Source organism: Salmo trutta, chromosome 21 (assembly GCF_901001165.1).
Source record: "Salmo trutta chromosome 21, fSalTru1.1, whole genome shotgun sequence".
Lineage (NCBI taxonomy): Eukaryota > Metazoa > Chordata > Actinopteri > Salmoniformes > Salmonidae > Salmo > Salmo trutta.
The window spans coordinates 50,145,091-50,168,732 of record NC_042977.1 but is presented as its reverse complement, the minus strand read 5'-3'; the positions used below and the strand labels follow the sequence as shown (position 1 = coordinate 50,168,732).

General features: G+C 43.5%; 1 protein-coding gene across 3 annotated transcripts; it reads right to left on the bottom strand.

Annotated features, from left to right (window-relative positions):
• On the bottom strand, nucleotides 1-23,529 carry slc25a24l (solute carrier family 25 member 24, like). 3 transcript variants are annotated; one of them, XM_029706056.1, is made up of 10 exons: nucleotides 23,129-23,529; nucleotides 22,845-22,971; nucleotides 20,991-21,078; nucleotides 20,521-20,632; nucleotides 17,837-17,998; nucleotides 14,080-14,217; nucleotides 13,004-13,114; nucleotides 1,984-2,148; nucleotides 953-1,026; nucleotides 1-265 (listed from the first exon to the last, which is right to left on the bottom strand). In XM_029706056.1, the coding sequence occupies exons 1-10, from the start codon at nucleotides 23,249-23,251 to the stop codon at nucleotides 211-213; spliced, it is 1,155 nt and encodes a 384-aa protein (XP_029561916.1). In that variant the 5' UTR covers nucleotides 23,252-23,529; the 3' UTR covers nucleotides 1-210. The 3 variants fall into 3 exon arrangements, with proteins under 3 accessions (XP_029561916.1, XP_029561914.1, XP_029561915.1); XM_029706054.1 differs by having other exon boundaries at nucleotides 953-1,091; nucleotides 23,129-23,525; XM_029706055.1 differs by lacking the exon at nucleotides 1,984-2,148 and having other exon boundaries at nucleotides 953-1,091; nucleotides 23,129-23,528.
• Nucleotides 23,530-23,642: the final 113 nt, after the last annotated feature.

The window sequence follows — 23,642 nt, the reverse complement described above, 5'->3', positions numbered from 1 at the left end:
TGTTGTTTAAGTGTTCCCTTTATTTATTTGAGCAGTGTACATAAAATCAGTCACAAAAAAACATACAACAAATTATAATTGACTATGACTCTGAATCAGGAAAGCACTGTGTCTAGATTCTTCATCAAGGTGTAGTTTAACAGAGCACATGGAATCGCCCGGACGAAACTGGCCCCCATCCCGTTGTAGTATCCTCGTATTCCATGTCTCTCATAGATGCCTGTGAACCCCTGAAGAAAAGTTGTGGGTGAAGTTGAACTGAAAGCTGTAAGACAAGGAAGTAAGAATAGCCTGTTATGGACACATCACATCCAGTATGTCCAGTACAGTGACACAATTCTAATCAGGGACAGGAGGAGCATATCGTGATCATATAAACTGACCGACACACACTTCTGGTCCTAGGAACGGTGGGTATCCTAGTTAGATCACATGGCCCTAGGGACGGTGTCCTGGTTAGATCACATGGCCCTAGGAACGGTGGGTATCCTAGTTAGATCACATGGCCCTAGGGACGATGTCCTGGTTAGAGCACATGGCCTTAGGGACGGTGGGTGTCCTGGTTAGATCACATAACCCTAGGGACGGTGTCCTGGTTAGGTCACATGGCCCTAGGGACGGTGTCCTGGTTAGATCACATGGCCCTAGGGACAGTGGGTGTCCTGGTTAGATCACATGGCCCTAGGGACGGTGTCCTGGTTAGATCACATGGCCTTAGGGACGGTGTCCTGGTTAGATCACATGGCCTTAGGGACGGTGTCCTGGTTAGATCACATGGCCCTAGGGACGATGTCCTGGTTAGATCACATGGCCCTAGGGACACTGTCCTGGTTAGATCACATGGTCAGGAAAGCTTATATGCAGAGTTCCTTGAAACAGATAAATGAGTGGCTTATTTTAATTGAATTAAAATGTTCCTGATTATTTATTCTTTGCATGGATCGACCGTTACCCTGAGCTTGCTGCTGCGTTCTGATCACAGCTAGAGGATAGCTGCTCATCTGTCCAGCGGAGAAGGCCACGAAACTGAAAAAGAAGAGCTGGGAGTCACTGCTGTAGTCCTGTTGGGTCTTAGCCCAGGTCACAATGGACTGCGAGAGAGAGAGGAGGGAGGGAGGAGAGATTGAGGGGGAGGTGAGAAAATGAGAGAGAGAGAGAGGGGGACAGAGAGATACAGAGAGAGAGAAAGGAGAGAGAAATAGAGTGGAGAGTCAAATCAATGGGTTTGAATCCAGGCCTCCTTCTTTCATAGGCTTTTGCTCAGAGGGCAAACAACACAATCGTGTGGTACGCAGATAGACAATACAATAAGGTTGATGTAGTTCATATTGGGTTCTCTGAACAGGTTGGTCATAGCCAACTCAAGATGGACTGACAGCTGAGAGGGGGGGGGGGGGGGGGGAGTGGAGCCTGACCTGGTCAATCTGAGACAACTCAAGACGGACTAACAGCTGTGAGAGAGGCGGGGAGAGGAAGAGAGTGGAGTTGATTACTGTAAAACAAGGTTGCTTTATGTTTTCATACCCATCTTGAAGTGTGAACTTCCTCAGAAGGGCTAGAGTTTTCACCTGTCCATTCCACGAACGGAGTGTGTTGGCCAACAAGTCCACACAAGTCCACATATAGAACTCAATTCATAGGATCTCTATGGTAATATTCTTGAAATGGAATGTACATGGAGACTGAGTCCCAAATTATACCCAATCATCTATAGTTCACTACAGATAGATAGTTCACTACAGATAGTTCACTACAGAGAGTTCACTACAGAGAGTTCACTACAGAGAGTTCACTACAGATAGTTCACTGCAGAGAGTTCACTACAGAGAGTTCACTACAGAGAGTTCACTGCAGATAGTTCACTACAGATGGTACACTACAGATGGTTTACTACAGAGAGTTCACTACAGAGAGTTCACTACAGATAGATAGTTCACTACAGAGAGTTCACTACAGATGTGATAGAGTGTTAGGCTGTCTGACCTGGTGAACGGCACACTCCACCCCAGCGTAGGGGATCATACAGAGGATACTGTGTCTGAAACCTCTGTAGAAGGATGCAGCGGATTCGTTCCTGTAGATGGAGCGGGCGCACTGCACCACCCCGCTGTAGGTACCTGCCCATAGGTTCAGTCTCACCTTTAGCACCTGGCAGATGGAAGCAGGGAGCACGTCATTGGCCTAAGTTCTTAACCAATAAAATATAGTAGCTAGACAGTGCAGTGCTTCTTACAAGTTGTATATTGACAGTGAGAAATTGTTATGTATATGGTTGACAACGCGCTGGAGAAATCAATGATTGAAAGGCACCAAACGGGTCCCCACCAACACATGATATAACACAAACAGGAATGCATTCAGACTGAGGTCGTGTTCCAGGCCAACTACATTACAGACATTGCATTTGATAATTCTATCCTCCTGATTCCTGCTTACAAGTAAAAACTAAAGCAGGAAGTGCCAGTGACTCGCTAAAATACGGAAGTGGTCAGATGATGCGGATGCTACGTGTTTTGCTAGCACAGAGTGGAAAATATTCCGTGATTCATCCAATGGCATTGAGGAGTACACCACCTCAGTCACCGGCTTCATCAAATCAAATTGTATTGGTCACATGCGCTGTATACAAGTGAAATGTTTACTTACAAGCCCTTTAACCAACAATACAGTTTTAAGAAAAATAAGAGTTAAGTAAAAAATAGATAAGTAACAAATAATTAAACAGCAGCAGTAAAATAACAATAGCGAGGCTATATACAGGGTGTTACGGTACAGAGTCAATGTGGAGGCTATATACAGGGGGGTACCGGTACAGAGTCAATGTGGAGGCTATATACAGGGGGTACCGGTACAGAGTCAATGTGGAGGCTATATACAGGGGGTACCGGTACAGAGTCAATGTGGAGGCTATATACAGGGTATTAAGGAACAGAGTCAATGTGGAGGCTATATACAGGGTGTTACGGTACAGAGTCAATGTGGAGGCTATATACAGGGGGTACCGGTACAGAGTCAATGTGGAGGCTATATACAGGGGGTACTGGTACAGAGTCAATGTGGAGGCTATATACAGGGGGTACCGGTACAGAGTCAATGTGGAGACTATATACAGGGGGTACCGGTACAGAGTCAATGTGGAGACTATATACAGGGGGTACCGGTACAGAGTCAATGTGGAGGCTATATACAGGGGGTACCGGTACAGAGTCAATGTGGAGGCTATATACAGGGGGTACCGGTACAGAGTCAATGTGGAGGCTATATACAGGGTGTTACGGTACAGAGTCAATGTGGAGGCTATATACAGGGGGTACCGGTACAGAGTCAATGTGGAGGCTATATACAGGGTGTTACGGTACAGAGTCAGTGTGGAGGCTATATACAGGGGGTACCAGTGCTGAGTCAGTGTGGAGGTTATATACAGGGTGTTACGGTACAGAGTCAGTGTGGAGGCTATATACAGGGTGTTACGGTACAGAGTCAGTGTGCAGGGGCACCGGTTCGTCAAAATAATTGAGGTAATAGTATTTGGTATTTTACTAGGATCCCCATTAGCTGTTGCTATAGCAGCAGCTTCTCTTCCTGGGGTTCCACACAGAACATGAAACAATACAGAATGACATAATACAGAACATCAATAGACAAGAACAGCTCAAGGACAGAACTACATACATTTTTTTAAAAGGCACACGTAGCCTACACATCAATACATACACACAGACTATCTAGGTCAGGTTGGCTGTTCATTTGAGCAATATGAGATGGAAGGAAGTCCCATGCAATAAGGGCTCTGTATAATACTGTTCGCTTTCTTGAATTTGTTCTGGATTTGGGGACTGTGAAAAGACCCCTGGTGGCATGTCTGGTGGGGTAAGTGTGTGTGTCAGAGCTGTGTGTAAGTTGACTATGCAAACAGTTTGGGATTTCCAACACATTGTTTCTTGTAAAAAATAAAAAAATAAAGAAGTGATGCAGTCAGTCTCTCCTCAACTCTTAGCCAAGAGAGACTGGCGTGCATAGTATTTATATCCGCCCTCTGATTACAATGAAGAGAAAAACGTGCCGCTCTGTTCTGGGCCAGCTGCAGATTAACTAGGTCTTTCCTTGCCGCACTGGACCACACGACTGGACAATAATCAAGTTCAGACAAAACTAGAGCTTGCAGAACTTGCTTTTTGGAGTGTGGTGTCAAAAAAGCAGAACATCTCTTTATTACGGACAGACCTCTCCCCATCTTTACAACCATTGAATCTATATGTTTTGACCATGACGCTTACAATGTAAGGTAACAGCCAGTAATTTAGTCTCCTCAACTTGTTCAACAGCCACACCATTTATTACCAGATTCAGCTGAGGTCTAGAACTTAAGGAATGATTGGAACCAAATCCAATGCTCTTAGTATTAGAGATGTTCAGGACCAGTTTATTACTGGCCACCCATTTCAAAACAGACAGCAACTCTTTGTTAAGGGTTTCAGTGACTTCATTAGCTGTAGTTGCTGATGAGTATATGGTTGAATCATCAACATACACGGACACACATGCCTTGTTTAATGCCAGCGGCAGGTCATTGGTAAAAATAGAAAAGAGTAGAGGGCCTAGAGAGCTTCCCTGCGGTACACCACACTTTACATGTTTGACATGAGAGAAGCTTCCATTAAAGAAAACCCTTTGAGTTCTATTAGATAGATAGCTCTGAATCCACAATATGACAGAGGTTGAAAAGCCACAACACACAAGTTATTTCAACAACAGGTTATGGTCAATAATATCAAAAGCTGCACTGAAATCTAACAGTACAGCTTCCACAATCTTCTTATTATCAATTTCTTTCAACCAATCATCAGTCATTTGTGTCAGTGCAGTACATGTTGAGTGCCCTTCTCTATAAGCATGCTGAAAGTCTGTCGTTAATTTGTTTACAGAGAAATAGCATTGTATTTGGTCAAATACAATTTTTTCCAACAGTTTGCTTGTAAGGGCCGACGCTGGAGTCGAGAAGCAGGTACGGGGAGTAAAACATTTCATGGGGAACTGACAAAGAACCAGACAGGAACAGCGTCAGCACACGGGTACACAATGACAAATGATAATCAATGCAGAAGCAGGGTACAGAGCGGGGACCAATATACGGAAGGTAATGGCAGAGGTGATTGAGTCCAGGTGAGTCCAGTAATCGCTGATGCGCGTGGTGGGGGGGGCAGGTGTGCATAATGATGATGAGTGCGCAATGCTGGGGAGCCTGGCGCCCTCGAGAGCCAGGGGGGAAGAGTGGGTGACATTGCTAAGAGCTGGCAGCAAGCTGATAGGTCTGCTGTTAGAACCAGTCAAGGCTGTTTCACCACTCTTGGGTAGCGGAATTACTTTGGCTTCCCTCCAGGCCTGAGGACAAAGACTTTCCTCTAGGCTCAGATTAAAAATATGACAGATAGGAGTGGCTATAGAGTCAGCTACCATCCTCAGTAGATTTCCATCTAAGTTGTCAATACCAGGAGGTTTGTCATTATTGATCGATAACAATAATTTCCCCACCTCTCCCACACTAACTTTACACAATTCAAACTTGCAATGCTTTTCTTTCATTATTTGTTTTTATGCTGATTATTCGTTACGGGCATTTCCTGCCTAAGTTTGCCCACTTTGCCAATGAAGAAATCATTAAAATAATTATTAAAATAGATGGAGTTGAAATTCTGCCCAGAATTTCATTTAAATTTACCATCTTTGTCCCCATGTGCAGTTGCAAACCATAGTCTGTCTTTTTTTATGGTGGTTATGGAGCAGTGGCTTCTTCCTTGCTGAGCAGCCTTTCAGGTTATGTCGATATAGGACTCGTTTTACTGTGGATATAGATACTTTTGTATCTGTTTCCTCCAGCATCTTCACAAGGTCCTTTGCTGTTGTTCTGGGATTGATTTGCACCTTTCGCACCAAAGTACGTTCATCTCTAGGAGACAGAACGCGTCTCCTTCCTGAGCGGTATGACGGCTGCATGGTCCCATGGTGTTTATACTTGCGTACTATTGTTTGTACAGATGAATGTGGTACCTTCAGACATTTGAAAATTGCTCCCAAGGATGAACCAGACTTGTGGAGGTCTACAGTTTATTTTCTGAGGTCTTGACTGATTTTATTTTTATTTTCCCATGATGTCAAGCAAATAGGCACTGAGTTTGAAGGTAGGCCTTGAAATACATCCACAGGTATACCTCCAATTGACTCAAATGATGTCAATTAGCCTATCAGAAGCTTTTAAAGCCATGACTTCATTTTCTGGAATTTTCCAAGCTGTTTAAAGGCACAGTCAACTTGGTGTATGTAAACTTCTGACCCACTGGAATTGTGATACAGTGAATTATAAGTGAAATAATCTGTCTGTAAACAATTGTTGGAAAAATTACTTGTGTCATGCACAAAAGCTTTTTGGACCTAGACTTGACTCTGGTACCGCTTGCCGTGCGGTAGCAAAGAGAACAGTCTATGACTAGGGTGGTTGGAGTCTTTGACAATTTTTAGGGCCTTCCTCTGACACCGCCTGGTATAGAGGTCTTGGATGGCAGGAAGCTTGTCCCCAGTGATGTACTGGGCCGTTCGCACTACCCTCTGTAGTGCCTTGCGGTCGGAGGCCGAGCAGGTGCCATACCAGGCAGTGATGTAACCAGTCAGGATGCTCTCGATGGTGCAGCTGTAGAACCTTTTGAGGATCTGAGGACCCATGCCAAATCTTTTCAGCCTCCTGAGGGGAAATAGGCTTTGTCGTGCCCTCTTCACGACTGTCTTTGTGTGTATGGACCATGATCGTTTGTTGGTGATGTGGACACCAAGGAACTTGGCTGTTGTGAAGCTCTCAACCTGCTTCACAACATCCCCGTCAATGAGAATGGGGCCGTGCTCGGTCCTGCTTTTCCTGCAGTCCACAATCATCTCCTTTGTTTTGATCAGGTTGAGGGGGAGGTTGTTGTCCTGGCACCACACGGCCAGGTCTCTGACCTCCTCCCTATAGGCTGTCTCATCGTTGTTGGTGATCAGGCCTACCACTGTTGTGTCATCGGCAAACCTAAGGATGTGTTTGGAGTCATGCCTGGCCATGCAGTCATGAGGGAACAGGGAGCACAGGAGGGGACTGAGCACGCACCCCTGAAGGGCCCCAGTGTTGAGGATTAGCGTGGCGGATGTGTTGTTCCTTACCCTTAATACCTGGGGGCGGCCCATCAAGAAGTCCAGGATCCAGTTGCAAATGGAGGTGTTTAGTCCCAGGATCCTTAGCTTAGTGATGAACTTTGAATAGCATTCTCACATAGGTGTTCCTTTTGTCCAAGTGGGCATCATCTGTGGATCTGTTGGGGTGGTATGCAAATTGGAGTGGGTCTAGGGTTTCCGGGATAATGGTGTTGATGTGAGCCATTACCAGCCTTTCAAAGCACTTCATGGCTACAGACGTGAGTGCTACGGGTCTGTAGTCATTTAGGCAGGTCACCTTAGTGTTCTTGGGCACAGGGACTGTGGTGGTCTGCTTAAAACATGTTGGTATTACAGACTCGGTCATGGACAGGTTGAAAATGTCAGTGAAGACGCTTGTCAGTTGGTCAGCGCATGCTCGGAGTCACGTTCTGGTAATCCGTCTGCGGCCTTGTGAATGTTGACCTGTTCAAAGGTCTTACTCAAATTGGCTACGAAGAGCGTGATCACAAAGTCGTCCGGAACAGCTCACGCTCTCATGCATGTTTCAGAGTTACTTGCCTGGAAGCGAGCATAGAAGTTATTCAGCTCGTCTGGTAGGCTCGTGTCACTGGACAGCTCGCGGCTGTGCTTCCCTTTGTAGTCTGTAATGGTTTGCAAGCCCTGCCACATCCGATGAGCGTCGGAGCCAGTGTTGTACGACTCAATCTTAGTCCTGTATTGAAGCTTTGCCTGTTTTATGGTTCGTCGGAGGGCAGAGCGGGATTTCTTATAAGCTTACAAGAGTCCCGCTCCTTGAAAGCGGCAGCTCTACCCTTTAGCTCAGTGCGGATGTTGCCTGTAATTCATGGCTTCTGGTTGGGGTATGTACGCACGGTCAATAGGGGGACGACGTCATCGATGCACTTATTAATGAAGCCAGTGACTGATGTGGCGAACATATTCCAGTCTGTGCTGTATCTTAGCATCTGCTTCATCTGACCACTTCTTTATTAACCAAGTCACTGGTGCTTCCTGCTTTAGTTTTTGCTTGTAAACAGGAATCAGGAGGATAGAATTATGGTCAGATTTGCCAAATGGAGGGCGAGGGAGAGCTTTGTACGCGTCTCTGTGTGTGGAGTAAAGGTGGTCTAGAAGTTTTTTCCTCTCTGGTTGCACATTTAACATGCTGGTAGAAACTCGGTAAAATGGATTTAAGTTTCCTTGCATGAAAGTCCCTGTCCACTAGGAGCGCCACCTCTAGATGAGCGTTTTCCTGTTTGCTATATATATATATATATATATATATATATATATATATATATATATATACAGCTTATATATATATATATATACAGCTATATTGAGTGTGGTCTTAGTATCAGCATCGGTTTGTGGTGGTAAATAGACAGCTACGAAGAATATAGATGAAAACTCTCTTCGTAAATAGTTGGGTCTACAGCTTATCATGAGATACTCTACCTCAGGCGAGCAAAAACCTCGAGACTTCCTTAGATTTCGTGCACCAGCTGTTGTTTAGAAACATACATAGACCGCCACCCTTGGTCTTACCATAGGACGCTGATCTATCCTGCCGAAAAAGCATAAAACCCTCCAGCTGTATGTTGTCATGTCATCGTTCTGCCACGACTCAGTGAAACATAAGATATTACAGTTTTTAATGTCCCTTTGGTAGGATATACGTGATCGTTGTAAGTCTATTATATTATCATATGATGCGGTTCGCTGATTTGTTGCTTCAATTTATTCAGCCTTACTGTATATCGGTAGTTCATACCTCTACAGATTAGAAGGCCGCATGCACAGCGTATTCGGAAAGTATTCAGACCCCTTTATCCACATTTTGTTACGTTACAGCCTTATCCTAAAATGGATTAAATTAATTATTTCCTCGTCAATCTACACACAATACCCCATAATGACAAAGTGAAAACTAGTTTTTAGACATTTTTGCAAATGCAAATGTATAAAAAAAATTCTAACAGATATACCTTATTGACATAGTATTCAGACCCTTTGCTATGAGACTCGAAACTGAGCTCAGCTGCATCCTGTTTCCATTGATCATCCTTGAAATGTTTCTACGACTTGATTGGAGTCCACCTGTGGTAAATTCAGTTGATTGGACATGATTTGGAAAGGCACACACCTGTCTATATAAGGTCCCACAGTTGACAGTGCATGTCAAAGCAAAAACCAGGCCATGAGGTCAAAGGAATGGTCTGTAGAGCTCCGAGACAGGTTTGTGTTAAGGCACAGATCTGGAGAAGGGTACCAAAACATTTCTGCAGCATTGAAGGTCCCCAAGAACACAGTGGCCTCCATCATTCTTAAATTAATGACGTTTGGAACCACCAAGACTGTTCCTAGAGCTGATTTAACACACTGGCCATCCTACAATCTAAGCTTGATGCCCTCAATCTCACACAAATGATCAATGAACTAACCAGGTACCACCCCAAATCCGTAAACACGGGCAGCCTCATAGATATCATCCTGACCAACCTGCCCTCTAAATACACCTCTGCTGTTTTCAACCAGGATCTCAGCGATCACTGCCTCATTGCCTGCGTCCGTAATGAATCTGTGGTCAAACAACCTCCACTCATCACTGTCAAACGCTCCCTAAAACACTTCAGTGAGCAGGCCTTTCTAATCGACCTGGCCCTGGTATCCTGGAAGGATATTGACCTCATTCCGACAGTAGAGGATGCCTGGTTATTCTTTAAAAGTGCTTTCCTCACCATTTTAAATAAGCATGCCCCATTCAAAACATTTAGAACCAGGAACAGATATAGCCCTTGGTTAACTCCAGACCTGACTGCCCTTGCCCAGCACAAAAACATCATGTGGCGTACTGCATTAGCATCGAATATCCCCCGCGATATCCAAGTTAGGAACCAATATACACAGGCAGTTAGGAAAGCAAAGGCTAGCTTCTTCAAACAGAAAATTGCATCCTGTAGCACAAACTCCAAAAAGTTCTGGGACACTGTAAAGTCCATGGAGAATAAGAGCACCTCCTCCTAGCTGCCAACTGCACTGAGGCTAGGAAACACTGTCACCACCGATAAATCCACTATAATTGAGAATTTCAATAAGCATTTCTCTATGGCTGGCCATGCTTTCCACCTGGCTACCCCTACCCCGGTCAACAGCCCTGCACTCCCCACAGCAACTTGGCCAAGCCTCCCCCATTTCTCCTTCACCCAAATCCAGATAGCTGATGTTCTGAAAGAGTTGCAAAATCTGGACCCCTACAAATCAGCTGGGCTAGACAATCTGGACCCTCTCTTTCTAAAATGATCCGCCACAATTGTTGCAACCCCTGTTCAGCCTTTCTTTCATATCGTCTGAGACCCCCAAAGATTGGAAAGCTGCCGCGGTCATCCCCCTATTCAAAGGGGGAGACACTCTAGACCCAAACTGCTACAGACCTATATCTATCCTACCCTGCCTTTCTAAAGTCTTCGAAAGCCAAGTTAACAAACAGATCACCAACCATTTCAAATCCCACCGTACCTTCTCCGCTATGCAATCTGGTTTCAGAGCTGGTCATGGGTGCACCTCAGCCACGCTCAAGGTCCTAAACAATATCATAACCGCCATCAATAAAAGACAATACTGTGCAGCCGTATTCATTGACCTGGCCAAGGCTTTCGACTCTGTCAATCACCACATTCTTATTGGCAGACTCAACAGCTTTGTTTTTTCTAATGACTGCCTCGCCTGGTTCACCAAGTACTTCTCAGATAGAGTTCAGTGTGTCAAATTGGAGGGCCTGTTGTCCGGACTTCTGGCAGTCACTATGGGGGTGCCTCAGGGTTCAATTCTCGGGCCGACTCTTTTCTCTGTATACATCAATGATGTCGCTCTCGCTGCTGGTGATTCCCTGATCCACCTCTATGCAGACGACACCATTCTGTATACTTCTGGCCCTTCTTTGGACACTGTGTTAACAACCCTCCAGACGAGCTTCAATGCCATACAACTCTCCTTCCGTGGCCTCCAACTGCTTTTAAATGCAAGTAAAACTAAATGCATGCTCTTCAACCGATCGCTGCCCGAACCTGCCCGCCCGTCCAGCATCACTACTCTGGACAGTTCTGACTTATAATATGTGGACAACTGTCACGACTTTCTCCTTGTTCGGGCGGTGTTCGGCGGTCGACGTCACCGGTCTTCTAGCCATCGCTGATCCACCTTTCATTTTCCATTTGTATTGTCTTGTTTTCCTACACACCTGTTTTCAATTCCCTCATTATTTGTCGTGTATATAACCCTCTGTTCCCCCCCATGTCTGTGTGTGGAATTGTTTGTTGTAAAGTGTTATGACTGGTTTTGCGACGGGTTATTTTACCCATATTTTGTTGTTCTGGGTGCAGCTTGTTTGTTAAAGTGCTCCAGTTACCCATTTCTGCTCTCCTGCAGCCAGTTACGCTTACAACAACTGCAAATATCTGGGTGTCTGGTTAGACTGTAAACTCTCCTTCCAGACTCACATTAAGCATCTCCAATCCAAAATTAAATCTAGAATCGGCTTCCTATTTCGCAACAAAGCATCCTTCACTCATGCTGCCAAACATACCCTCGTAAAACTGACTATCCTACCGATCCTCGACTTCGGCGATGTCATTTACAAAATAGCCTCCAACACTCTACTCAGCAAATTGGATGCAGTCTATCACAGTGCCATCCGTTTTGTCACCAAAGCCCCATACACTACCCACCATTGCGACCTGTACTCTCTCGTTGGTTGGCCCTCGCTTCATACTCTCGCCAAACCCACTGGCTCCAGGTCATTTATAAGTATTTGCTAGGTAAAGCCCCGCCTTATCTCAGCTCACTGGTCACCATAGCAGCACCCACCCGTAGCAGGCGCTCCAGCAGGTATATCTCTCTGGTCACCCCTAAAGCCAACTCCTCCTTTGGCCACCTTTCCTTCTAGTTCTCTGCTGCCAATGACTGGAACGAATTGCAAATATCTCTGAAGCTGGAGACTCATATCTCTCTCACTAACTATAAGCATCAGCTGTCAGAGCAGCTTACCGATCATTGCACCTGTACATAGCCCATCTGTAAATAGCCCATCCAACTACCTCATCCCCATATTGTTATTTATTGTTTTGCTCCTTTGCACCCCAGTATCTCTACTTGCACATTCATCTTCTGCACATCTATCACACCAGTGTTTAATTGCTAAATTGTAATTACTTTGCCACTACGGCCTATTTATTGCCTTACCTCCCTAACCTTACCTCATTTGCACACACTGTATATAGATTTTTCTATTGTTTTATTGACTGTACGTTTGTTCATTCCATGTGTAAGTCTGTGTTGTTGTTTGTGTCGCACTGCTTTGCTTTCTCTTGGCCAGGTCGCAGTTGTAAATGAGAACTTGTTCTCAACTGGCCTACCTGGTTAAATAAAGGACTTGTTCTCACCTGGCCTTCCTGGTTAAATAAAGGACTTGTTCTCACGTGGCTTACCTGGTTAAATAAAGGTGAAAAAATATGTATATATTTAAACTCGATGCTGTAATCGCTGCCAAAGTTGCTTCAACAAAATACTGAGTAAAGGGTCTGAATACTTATGTAAATGTAATATTTTCGTTTTTTTATTTTTAATACATTTGCAAACATTTCTACAAACCTGTTTTTGCTTTGCCATTATGGGGTATTGTGTGTATATTAATGAGGGGGGCATTTAATCAATTTTAGAAAATGGCTATAACGTAGCAAAATGTGGAAAAAGTCAAGGGGTCTGAATACTTTCCGAATGTACTGTATATCTGTAGTTCAGACCTGTCATAGTGCTCTGGTACCTCTAGAGGGTAGAAGACAGCATGAGCCACCGCCCCAGATACACAGCCCAGCCCAAACCTCTGCTGTACTGACAGGCTCTCCTGCTGCCAGCCCTGGGTGTACACCTTCATCTGGAGAGAGAGAGAGAGAGAAAGAGAGAGAGAGAGAGAGAGAGAGAAAAAGACGTGATTCCCAAACCTTCCATAACAAAGCCATCACCTACAGAGAGATGAACCTGGAGAAGAGTCCCCTAAGCAAGCTGGTCCTGGGGCTCTATTCACAAACACAAACAGGCCCCACAAAGCCCCAGGACAGCAACACAGTTAGACCCAACCAAATCATGAGAAAACAAAAAGATAATTACTTGACACATTGGAAAGAATTTGACCAAAAGGTAGAGCAAACTGGAATGCTATTTGGCCCTAAACAGAGAGTACACAGTGAGCATAGCCTTACTATTGAGAAAGGCCGCCGTAGGCAGACCTGGCTCTCAAGAGAAGACAGGCAATGTGCAACACTGCCCACAAAATGAGATGGAAACTGAGCTGCACTTCCTAACCTCCTGCCAAATGTATGACCATATTAGAGACACATATTTCCCTCAGATTACACAGATCCACAAAGAATTCCAAACCAAATCCAATTTTGATAAACTCCCATATCTACTGGGTAAAATACCACAGTGTGCCATCACAGCAGCAAGATCTGTTGCCACAAGAAAAGGACAAGCAGTGAAAAACAAACACCATGTTGTTAAATACAACCCATATTTAGGTTTATTTATTTTCCCTTTTGTACTTTTAACTATTTGCACATCATTATTACACTGGACATAGCCATAATATGAAATGTCTCTATTCCTTTGGAACTTGTGAGTGTAATGTTTACTGTTAATTTGTTACTGATTATATCACTTTAGTTTATTATTTATTTCACTTGTGTTGGCAATGTAAACATATGCTTCCCATGCTAATAAAGCCCCTTGAATTGAATTGAGAGAGGGGGGGAGAGAGATAGGGTAAAGTATCCATTTCAGAACGTATTGGTTGTAAATTCTCCAGTAGCCTACATGTTATTACAGTATAATAGGTTTTACCTGAGCGTAGATAAGGCACTGTAGAGTTGACTGGGGGCTTCCCTTCAGGACGTTCACAGCATTTCCCTGCCACATAGACCTCACACCACCTGCCTTTAGCTCTCTGAATCCCTGGGAGGACGCTTTGGATCCATACACCTAAATAAACACACACGATATCTTCTTTAATTATTAAGCTCTGTCTCCACTCCATGGATTCACGGTTCATACAGGTAACAACCAAAACAATAGAAACACCCATCTTAATAAGGCGGGACACCACGATTAGCAACGGTCATCGAATTTGGTAAAATGTTTTTTTGAAAAACAATTCAAATAAATACAATAGTTGGATAATGGATGAAGATGGTCCAAACTGTTAGAATTGTATAATCCATATTGAATTAATTATAGCGCATAAAATATTTTACTGGCACGGACATGCTAATGAATGGAGTAGAGGGATTTTGGTGGGAATTCAATATTCAATTTATTGTTAATTAAAAAAAATTTGGGGGGGGAAATGCACTCATATATTTTTACAAATATATATATATATATATATATATATATATATATATATATATATATATTTTGCTAATTGTTTCAGGTATTTTTCTTATATCTTGTGTTAAAATAGAGAAAATTATATATGTCTAATTTGCATAAATACACTGGGTGTATTTGCATATATCAAATATTAACATAAAGTGTTGGAACAGGACTGCCACCACTGAACAACTAACTAACTGCTCGATCTTCCTCATCTGCGCTGTCCAGACTCATGACCTGTCTATCCGACAATAATATCCGACAATAATATCACTATAATCCGAGTGTTCATTTTCGGGGAAATTGCTTTAATTTCATTGCATCTAATTTGTAAAAATGTAAACTGTACTAAATGATTAAAAAAAAAAAAAAATCCCATAAAAAAAAAAAATCTAGTCGTATTTCTTCTCTTTCTTGTGATGTAAGTGTCGAGATAGTGCGTTAAATGCCAGACGAAGCTTTTGTCGTTTTTATAGATACAACGGAAAGACAAAAGTATTTCATTGGACCCATTCCAGCCATTACCAGGGTGTGTTTGACAGGTCATTTACAAGCCTTTCCACAGTCGTAATGTTAACGGGGGAAAAAACGATAGACACAAACCAAACTATGAAAGAGACGCAGGAGTAAAAATGAAAGCAATCAATCCAGCGATTCCCTCAAACACAGTAAATAGTTGGCCGAAGAAGACAGATCCTTAGGTGGGACTTGCTACTTCAATGCACCTTGGCGTATATTCTACAACAGTGACGTGTATGCATGGATTCCAAGGGAAGCCAGGCTCCCCCCCCCCCCAAAAAAAACATTGACCAATATTAAAAAATAATTTATCTTTCTGTGTTTCATAATTTTCCTTCAATTCGCAAGAGGCTGAGGGGAGAAGATGGGGAGGGCCAGAGGTGTGTGTGTGTGTGTTTGTGTGTGTGTGTGTGTGTTGAGAGAGCAGAAGCAGCGGAGTTATGGCGTGACAACCTTTTTTTACCGGTTGTAGGCTATTTAGATTGGTCATTATGGAGACTCCCTTTTCCCATAAAACATATTAACACGCTAGAATTGATATAACAGCGACGAAGCATTGGAAAAGGACTTTAGGCGCACTAGAGCTCTTTAGATACATTCATTCAGAGGTGGTTTAAAGTAAACTGCATTGTAATGTCGATAACAGTATCAAGTGAAGGGTTTTACTCATGCTCAGTTCTGTGCAAGTGGAAATGGAACTTAATGGAACTCCCTTGCGTGCTTCTGTTATGGGAAAATGTCCACAATGAAAATGACCTTTAAACTACATTTTTACATTTTAGTCATTTAGCAGACACTCTTATCCAGAGCGACTTACAGTAGTAAATGCATACATTTCATACATTTTTATATTTTTTGTACATTTTTTTTTGTACTGGCCCCCCGTGGGAATCGAACCCACAACCCTGGCAACACAATGCTCTACCAACTGAGCCACAAAGGGACCATATAAAGAAAGATTGACTACATTTGCATCTGTTGACCATCAAGTCAGCTATTAATTTCTATGCCATTGTAGGATACTGTAGCCTACCATGTTGATACGGTACACTATGCTGAAATGATGATATCACTGGAGACATTGCAAATCAATTTGTGCCACTTTGTGTAGCCTTACCTGGAGCTGGGAAACAGATTTAATAAAAAAAGCCTGTAACTCAGTTTGTTGATTTTGCCTTGTGTTATTACGCAATTATTAACGTCAATGTTTAGTTAATTAAATTGGAAGTTATAAATTGTGATTATGATCACAGCTCTATCATAAATGTATCATTCCCCACGTTTAATGTCCGTTTCATTGTGGACTTTTCCCTGAAATGAGATGTTGGCATGTTGGCCAATCAGGGGCTATAAACTACCTACATCTAGCTCAGCAAACCATCGCAAAAATAAATTGAAATTATAAACCCAGATTTTAGTCAGTAGCCTATGCCTATTGAAATAACAAGTCAATCTCACAAATAGGCCATTTATAAAGGTTTGTAGTCTTAACATCTAACACATAATCCCGGCACAATTGCCAGAAAATACATACATTTTTTTTTTTTAAGTTGGTCAAAGTGTTTCGTGCACAGAGATTTCAAGATTGTCTGTCCAACTTTCATCAGTCAAACTCTCCTGTCAGATTTACCAATAGCTATGCACATGGGCAAACAGGATTTATTTACAATTCTAACCTGGCTGATTTGAGCCCTTTATACTGGCCATATAGCACACCTCCTCGGGCCCTATTGCTTCATCATGGCAGTCAAAACAAGTTCAATCGACATCCATTGCTGGAAAAGGATCTGGAGAGTTTAATAAGTGCGAATGATCTTTTCTCTTACGACATATAATTATTATTTTGATGGAAAACCCGAATATCTTTTTTTTAGCCTATGTCGTTAAAACTTAAGTCAATATTCCTTCATAATTTACTCAGTAGCGTTATGGAAAAAGGGTTTATTGGATAAATGGCAACTTCTCTCTTGATGCAAAAAACCTTTTAGGTTTTCACGGGTTATTGGGCTAGAAATGTTAGCTACACCTAGCAAGCCTGCCATCAAATCCCATTGAAAGCATACCTCATGGACAGAACAACTTGGAATTGTTGCATCTCGTTGTGTTGTTCTCTGGTGGCTAGCTAGCCAGCTAGCTAAAATGGTCCCTTTCCTAAATTAGCCAGTGATAGAGATATTGATTTGGACTTGCAGGTTTTACTTAATGTTCCTTACTGGCTAATGATTATAATGGAAATTCTGATCCAACCATTAATTCATACATTGTGCCCCTGGCCTGAGAGGATGTTAGTTCAATATCTAGCTAGATGTACAAGGCTAATGTTAACTAGCTTAACGTTCCCCATGAATGGAAGTTAGGCTAGCGAGCAAGCATATTAGCCATGGTAGCCAAAATAATGTCCAGCACAGCATTTTTATACACAACCCTAAGCATGATTGGATGTTAATTGCTTAATTAACTCAGGAACCACACCTGTGTGGAAGCACCTGCTTTCAATATACGTTGTATCCCCTCATTTACTCAAGTGTTTCCATTATTTTGACAGTTACCCGTAGGTCTCTACTGTTCGTTGCTGTAGGATTGGGGTTAGAGTTAGAGTTAAATTCCCGAACCATGTTTATTATGAGACTACGAAGTCTGGCAATGCAAAGTGTTACTGGGTGTTATCAAGTTGTAACGAAGAAGTATTCAGGTTATAATATTGTTCCTGTAGTTGTGTCTTGAGGCGGTCGATAGGAGCAGTCAGGGTTCTGGATACGGCGTCGGCCAGCCCCGCAGCCAGGACGAAACTCCTCCACTCCCCTGAGCCTGCTGACAGGTCCGGGGGAAGCTCCAGGGGCATGGTCCGGCTCTCACCCACATCAAACACCTATAGGCAGACAGGAAGACTACATCAAACACCTGGAGAGGCAGACAGGAAGACTACCCCAAAACACCTGGAGAGGCAGACAGGAAGACTACATGAAACACCTGGAGAGACAGACAGGAAGACTACATGAAACACCTGGAGAGACAGACAGGAAGACTACATGAAACACCTGGAGAGGCAGACAGGAAGACTACCCCAAAACACCTGGAGAGGCAGACAGGAAGACTACCCCAAAACACCTGGAGAGGCAGACAGGAAGACTACATGAAACAGCTGGAGAGGCAGACAGGAAGACTACATGAAACACCTAGAGAGGCAGACAGGAAGACTACATGAAACAACTGGAGAGGCAGACAGGAAGACTACATGAAACACCTGGAGAGGCAGACAGGAAGACTACATGAAACACCTGGAGAGACAGACAGGAAGACTACATGAAACACCTGGAGAGGCAGACAGGAAGACTACCCCAAAACACTTGGAGAGGCAGACAGGAAGACTACATGAAACACCTGGAGAGGCAGACAGGACGACTACATGAAACACCTGGAGAGGCAGACAAGAAGACTACATGAAACACCTGGAGAGGCAGACAGGAAGACTACATGAAACACCTGGAGAGGCAGACAGGAAGACTACATGAAACACCTGGAGAGGCAGACAGTTAGACTACCCCAAAACACCTGGAGAGGCAGACAGGAAGACTACATGAAACACCTGGAGAGGCAGACAGGAAGACTACATGAAACACCTGGAGAGACAGACAGGAAGACTACATGAAACACCTGGAGAGACAGACAGGAAGACTACATGAAACACCTGGAGAGGCAGACAGGAAGACTACCCCAAAACACCTGGAGAGGCAGACAGGAAGACTACATGAAACACCTGGAGAGGCAGACAGGAAGACTACCCCAAAACACCTGGAGAGGCAGACAGGAAGACTACCCCAAAACACCTGGAGAGGCAGACAGGAAGACTACCCCAAAACACCTGGAGAGGCAGACAGGAAGACTACATGAAACAGCTGGAGAGGCAGACAGGAAGACTACATGAAACACCTAGAGAGGCAGACAGGAAGACTACATGAAACAACTGGAGAGGCAGACAGGAAGACTACATGAAACACCTGGAGAGGCAGACAGGAAGACTACATGAAACACCTGGAGAGACAGACAGGAAGACTACATGAAACACCTGGAGAGGCAGACAGGAAGACTACCCCAAAACACTTGGAGAGGCAGACAGGAAGACTACATGAAACACCTGGAGAGGCAGACAGGACGACTACATGAAACACCTGGAGAGGCAGACAGGAAGACTACATGAAACACCTAGAGAGGCAGACAGGAAGACTACATGAAACACCTGGAGAGGCAGACAGGAAGACTACATGAAACACCTGGAGAGACAGACAGGAAGACTACATGAAACACCTGGAGAGGCAGACAGGAAGACTACATGAAACACCTGGAGAGGCAGACAGGAAGACTACATATATCACCAACCGACAGACAGACTCCTTCAACAGGGGCTTCAGACCCAGAATGCAATGTATGATCTCCTACACTGAGGTGGAGTGTGCGGTTCATCAGGTAAGACAACACACACACACACACACACACACACACACACACACACACACACAGACACACACACACACACACACACACACACACACACACACACAGCAGACTACATCTCACAAGGACAACAGCAGGGTTTGAATTTTCATTGTTGGACATAAAAGACTAAAAACACCAGGAAATCAGCCTCAAGTTTTGTTCATTTAGGAAATCTGTTCCCAAGGTTTCCCAACGCATAATAGAGAGACATGTGATCGTACACAAATAGAAGAAAGGTTTGAAATGATTACGTTTTAGTGAAACATTATATCTGTTTGTGCGTCTTGCGGTCAATTTGCCGTCTACAACTTATTTTGTAATTATGTTCCGGCCCCCCCGACTGTCCACTCGAGAAATAATCGGCCTGCGGCTGAATCGAATTGATGATCCCTGGACTACAGTGTGACTAGCTGGGTTTGTTCCCGGCTCGTCTGCACACCACAATACTGTGTTAGGCACTAGCTCAGGGAGCTAACGCAATTCCTCTTGTCTCAAGCACTTCGAGTGTCATCTGATGATGATCTCAATGCCGTTGGGGCTCTACGAAGCCTCATGAGACTTGGGCCTGGCTTCGTAGAGCCCCAACGGCATTGAGATCATCAGTAGATGACGCTCGAAGTGCTTGAGACAAGAGGAATTGCGTTAGCTCCCTGAGCTAGTGCCTGAGACAGTATTGTGGTGTGCAGACGAGCTGGGTACAAACCCAAATCCAGGGATCATCAATTCGATTCAGCCGCAGGCCGATTATTTCTTGAGTGGACAGTGTGACAGTGTGACAGACTCCAAGACTCCTGTCTTGTTCACTACAAGACTGTGTTAGGCCTCTGAGCTAAAGGCTAGGCATTAACCCCTATATAAAGGCGCAGAGAAAAGGAGACCCATGCCTCAGAGTCTCACCAGAGTGTGTTTCCATGAAGTGACCAGTTCTCCCAGGTTCTCTGCAGGGTTGAGGATGACATGCTGCAGAAACTCTCCCCAGTCCACGGTCATAGAACTGTCCTCGTCCATCCTGTCAACAACAACAATAACATCGACAACAACAAACAATCAAGATAATGGGTCAACATGATGACAATCAATACATTAATAAACACATTGACCAAAGTGAATGATCCTGTAAGCATCCATATTCTACAGGTCTGTACTGTGTTGTAGACAAGATGATCAAATTGTGCCCAATATAATAATTGCATTCGAGTGTATGTGTGATTTAGTGTTATTAAGGTAGACATTAAGTCTGTCAATACATGCGATTAATTTGTTACTACATATTAATCAATATTATCACAAGGTTTTTAACGATGTAGTAACACGACAGAGCGAACAGTGAGAGGATAGAAAGGGAGGGGAGGGAAAGGAACTCTTACATTTGTATAATTCTTTTTGCATTCGGCTTTGATATGTTCACTCCTAACTCCTTGAATAGATCTACGATTTCCTCCTGGCCAATGACCCCTAGTCAGAGAAGAAAACATGACCCCTAGTCAGAGAAGAAAACATGACCCCTAGTCAGAGAAGAAAACATGACCCCTAGTCAGAGAAGAAAACATGACCCCTAGTCAGAGAATACAACATGGATAGAAACAGCATGGATCATGTCAAATGTGAATTTCTGGGCCCATATTTATCAAGCATCTCAGAGTGGAAGTTCTGATCTATGATCAGTTTAGATACATTTCTGGGCCCATATTCATCACTTGTCTCAGAGTGGAAGTTCTGATCTACGATCAGTTTAGCCTTGTAGATCATACACTCGTAGAGGAAGTAGTTCTATATAGAATGAACCCTATTTCTAAGAGTGTATGGAACCAGATAATTATGGACAGTCAGGAAGGACCTGATCCTAGATCAGCCTCAAGCTGTGGATAATGAAGGACCTGATCCTCGATCAGAACAGAGCTGTGGATAATGAAGACCTGATCCTAGATCAGCCCAGAGCTGTGGATAATAAAGACCTGATCCTAGATCAGCCCAGAGCTGTGGATAATGAAGGACCTGATCATAGATCAGCCCAGAGCTGTGGATAATGAAGGACCTGATCCTAGATCAGAACAGAGCTGTGGATAATGAAGGACCTGATCCTAGATCAGAACAGAGCTGTGGATAATGAAGGACCTGATCATAGATCAGCCCAGAGCTGTGGATAATGAAGGACCTGATCATAGATCAGAACAGAGCTGTGGATAATGAAGGACCTGATCATAGATCAGAACAGAGCTGTGGATAATGAAGGACCTGATCATAGATCAGCACTAATACTCTGAGATGCTTAATTAAGGGCTTGTCAGTAAGCATTTCACGGTAAGGTCTACACCTGTTGTATTCGGCGCATGTGACAAATTCAATTTGATTTGATTTGAGTTTCTAATATTGTCTATAGACAGAGAAAGAGTTCCTTTCAAATGGATAGGGTAAGAGCAGCCTGGATGCCAGTCTGTTTGTGAGGTCATGCTAAACCTGAAACGGAGAGAGCAGAAACAAAGCACCCAGGTTAGGTTGAGAGACAGACAGGCAGACAGACAGACAGGTTATAATGACAGACAGACAGACAGACAGACAGACAGACAGACAGACAGACAGACAGACAGACAGACAGACAGACAGACAGACAGACAGACAGACAGACAGACAGACAGGTTAGAATGACAGACAGACAGACAGACAGACAGACAGACAGGCAGGCAGGCAGGCAGGCAGGCAGGCAGGCAGGCAGGCAGGCAGGCAGGCAGGCAGACAGACAGACAGACAGACAGACAGACAGACAGACAGACAGACAGACAGACAGACAGACAGACAGACAGACAGGAAGTCGTTTCCTCTTCCTGATTCTGAAGGTGTGTTATGGAGTACAGTAAGAGGTCCTGTTACTGGTGTTCTGTATATGCAATTAAAAACACAACAATGCATGCAAGTCTCCATTAGGCAAATACATTTGACCTTGAAAACTATTCATTTCAGTTTATATGATTTATGAATATAGCACTTTAAGTCACGTCAATTCAAATGAGCTATGCATTACATGATGTGACAAAAAAAACCCAAAAAGACTTCATTGCATCTATTGCATGTAGACCAAGTGATACTGTGCAAAAACAAAAACAAAAGCATGCTCAGAATGTCCTCTATGAAACTGGAATGGCCCTGTCCCGGGGTTGGGCCCTAAAATTAGCCTACTAGTTTTTTACGCACCGACGATTGGACTACACCACCGCTCTACTTACCGCATTTATTCTTGTCAAGGGCCATGAAGTGAATTCTCCATTTCTTCTCTCTGTCCCTCATGTAGCTTAGAAATTCGTCATAATCTAAACGTCCATCCTTGTTTCTGTCATAGTTATTAACGACATTCTGGAAGAGTTAATAAAAAAAAAGGCAGTATATCATTTGGCTGCACCATATGAATAGACATTAGACATGTTGCCTCTCCCTGTTATGCTGCTGGTAAATTAGAATAGGCTTCACATTTTATTTATATTTCTTATCAAATATTATAATAAATAAATACCTGAGCCTTCTGATCTGCAGCCATAATTCCAGTTTTTTTCATCTCATTATGAAGTTCTTCCACTGATATCGACCCGTCGTTATTTTTGTCTAGTTTCACAAACAAACCACGAAACTGATCCATGATTCTTCAGTAAAATATATTTTTAATTACAAAATTTGAAATGGAATATAAATAGCACCAATTCTCATCTGTCTTAATACTACTACAACTACAAGCTAATAAGGTGCAAAGGCAATGTGGTTTTTGTGTGTGTATTTTTTTTCCCCCATATGAACGCTGAGTCATAAAGCAGCGACAGCCCGAGTGAGCATGTCTTCAATGCGGTAGATGCTCCTCTACGGCAATAGACATGATGATGATGATGATGACGCGGTAGCCCTACTGTAAAAGACATGAGCCTGCACTTCCACCACTGTCCACCAGGTGTAGGGCTGAGCCTAGACAAACAGACTGGCCACTGGTCCAGTCAGTGTATTAAACTGATCTGAAATAGATGCAAATAAAAATAGAC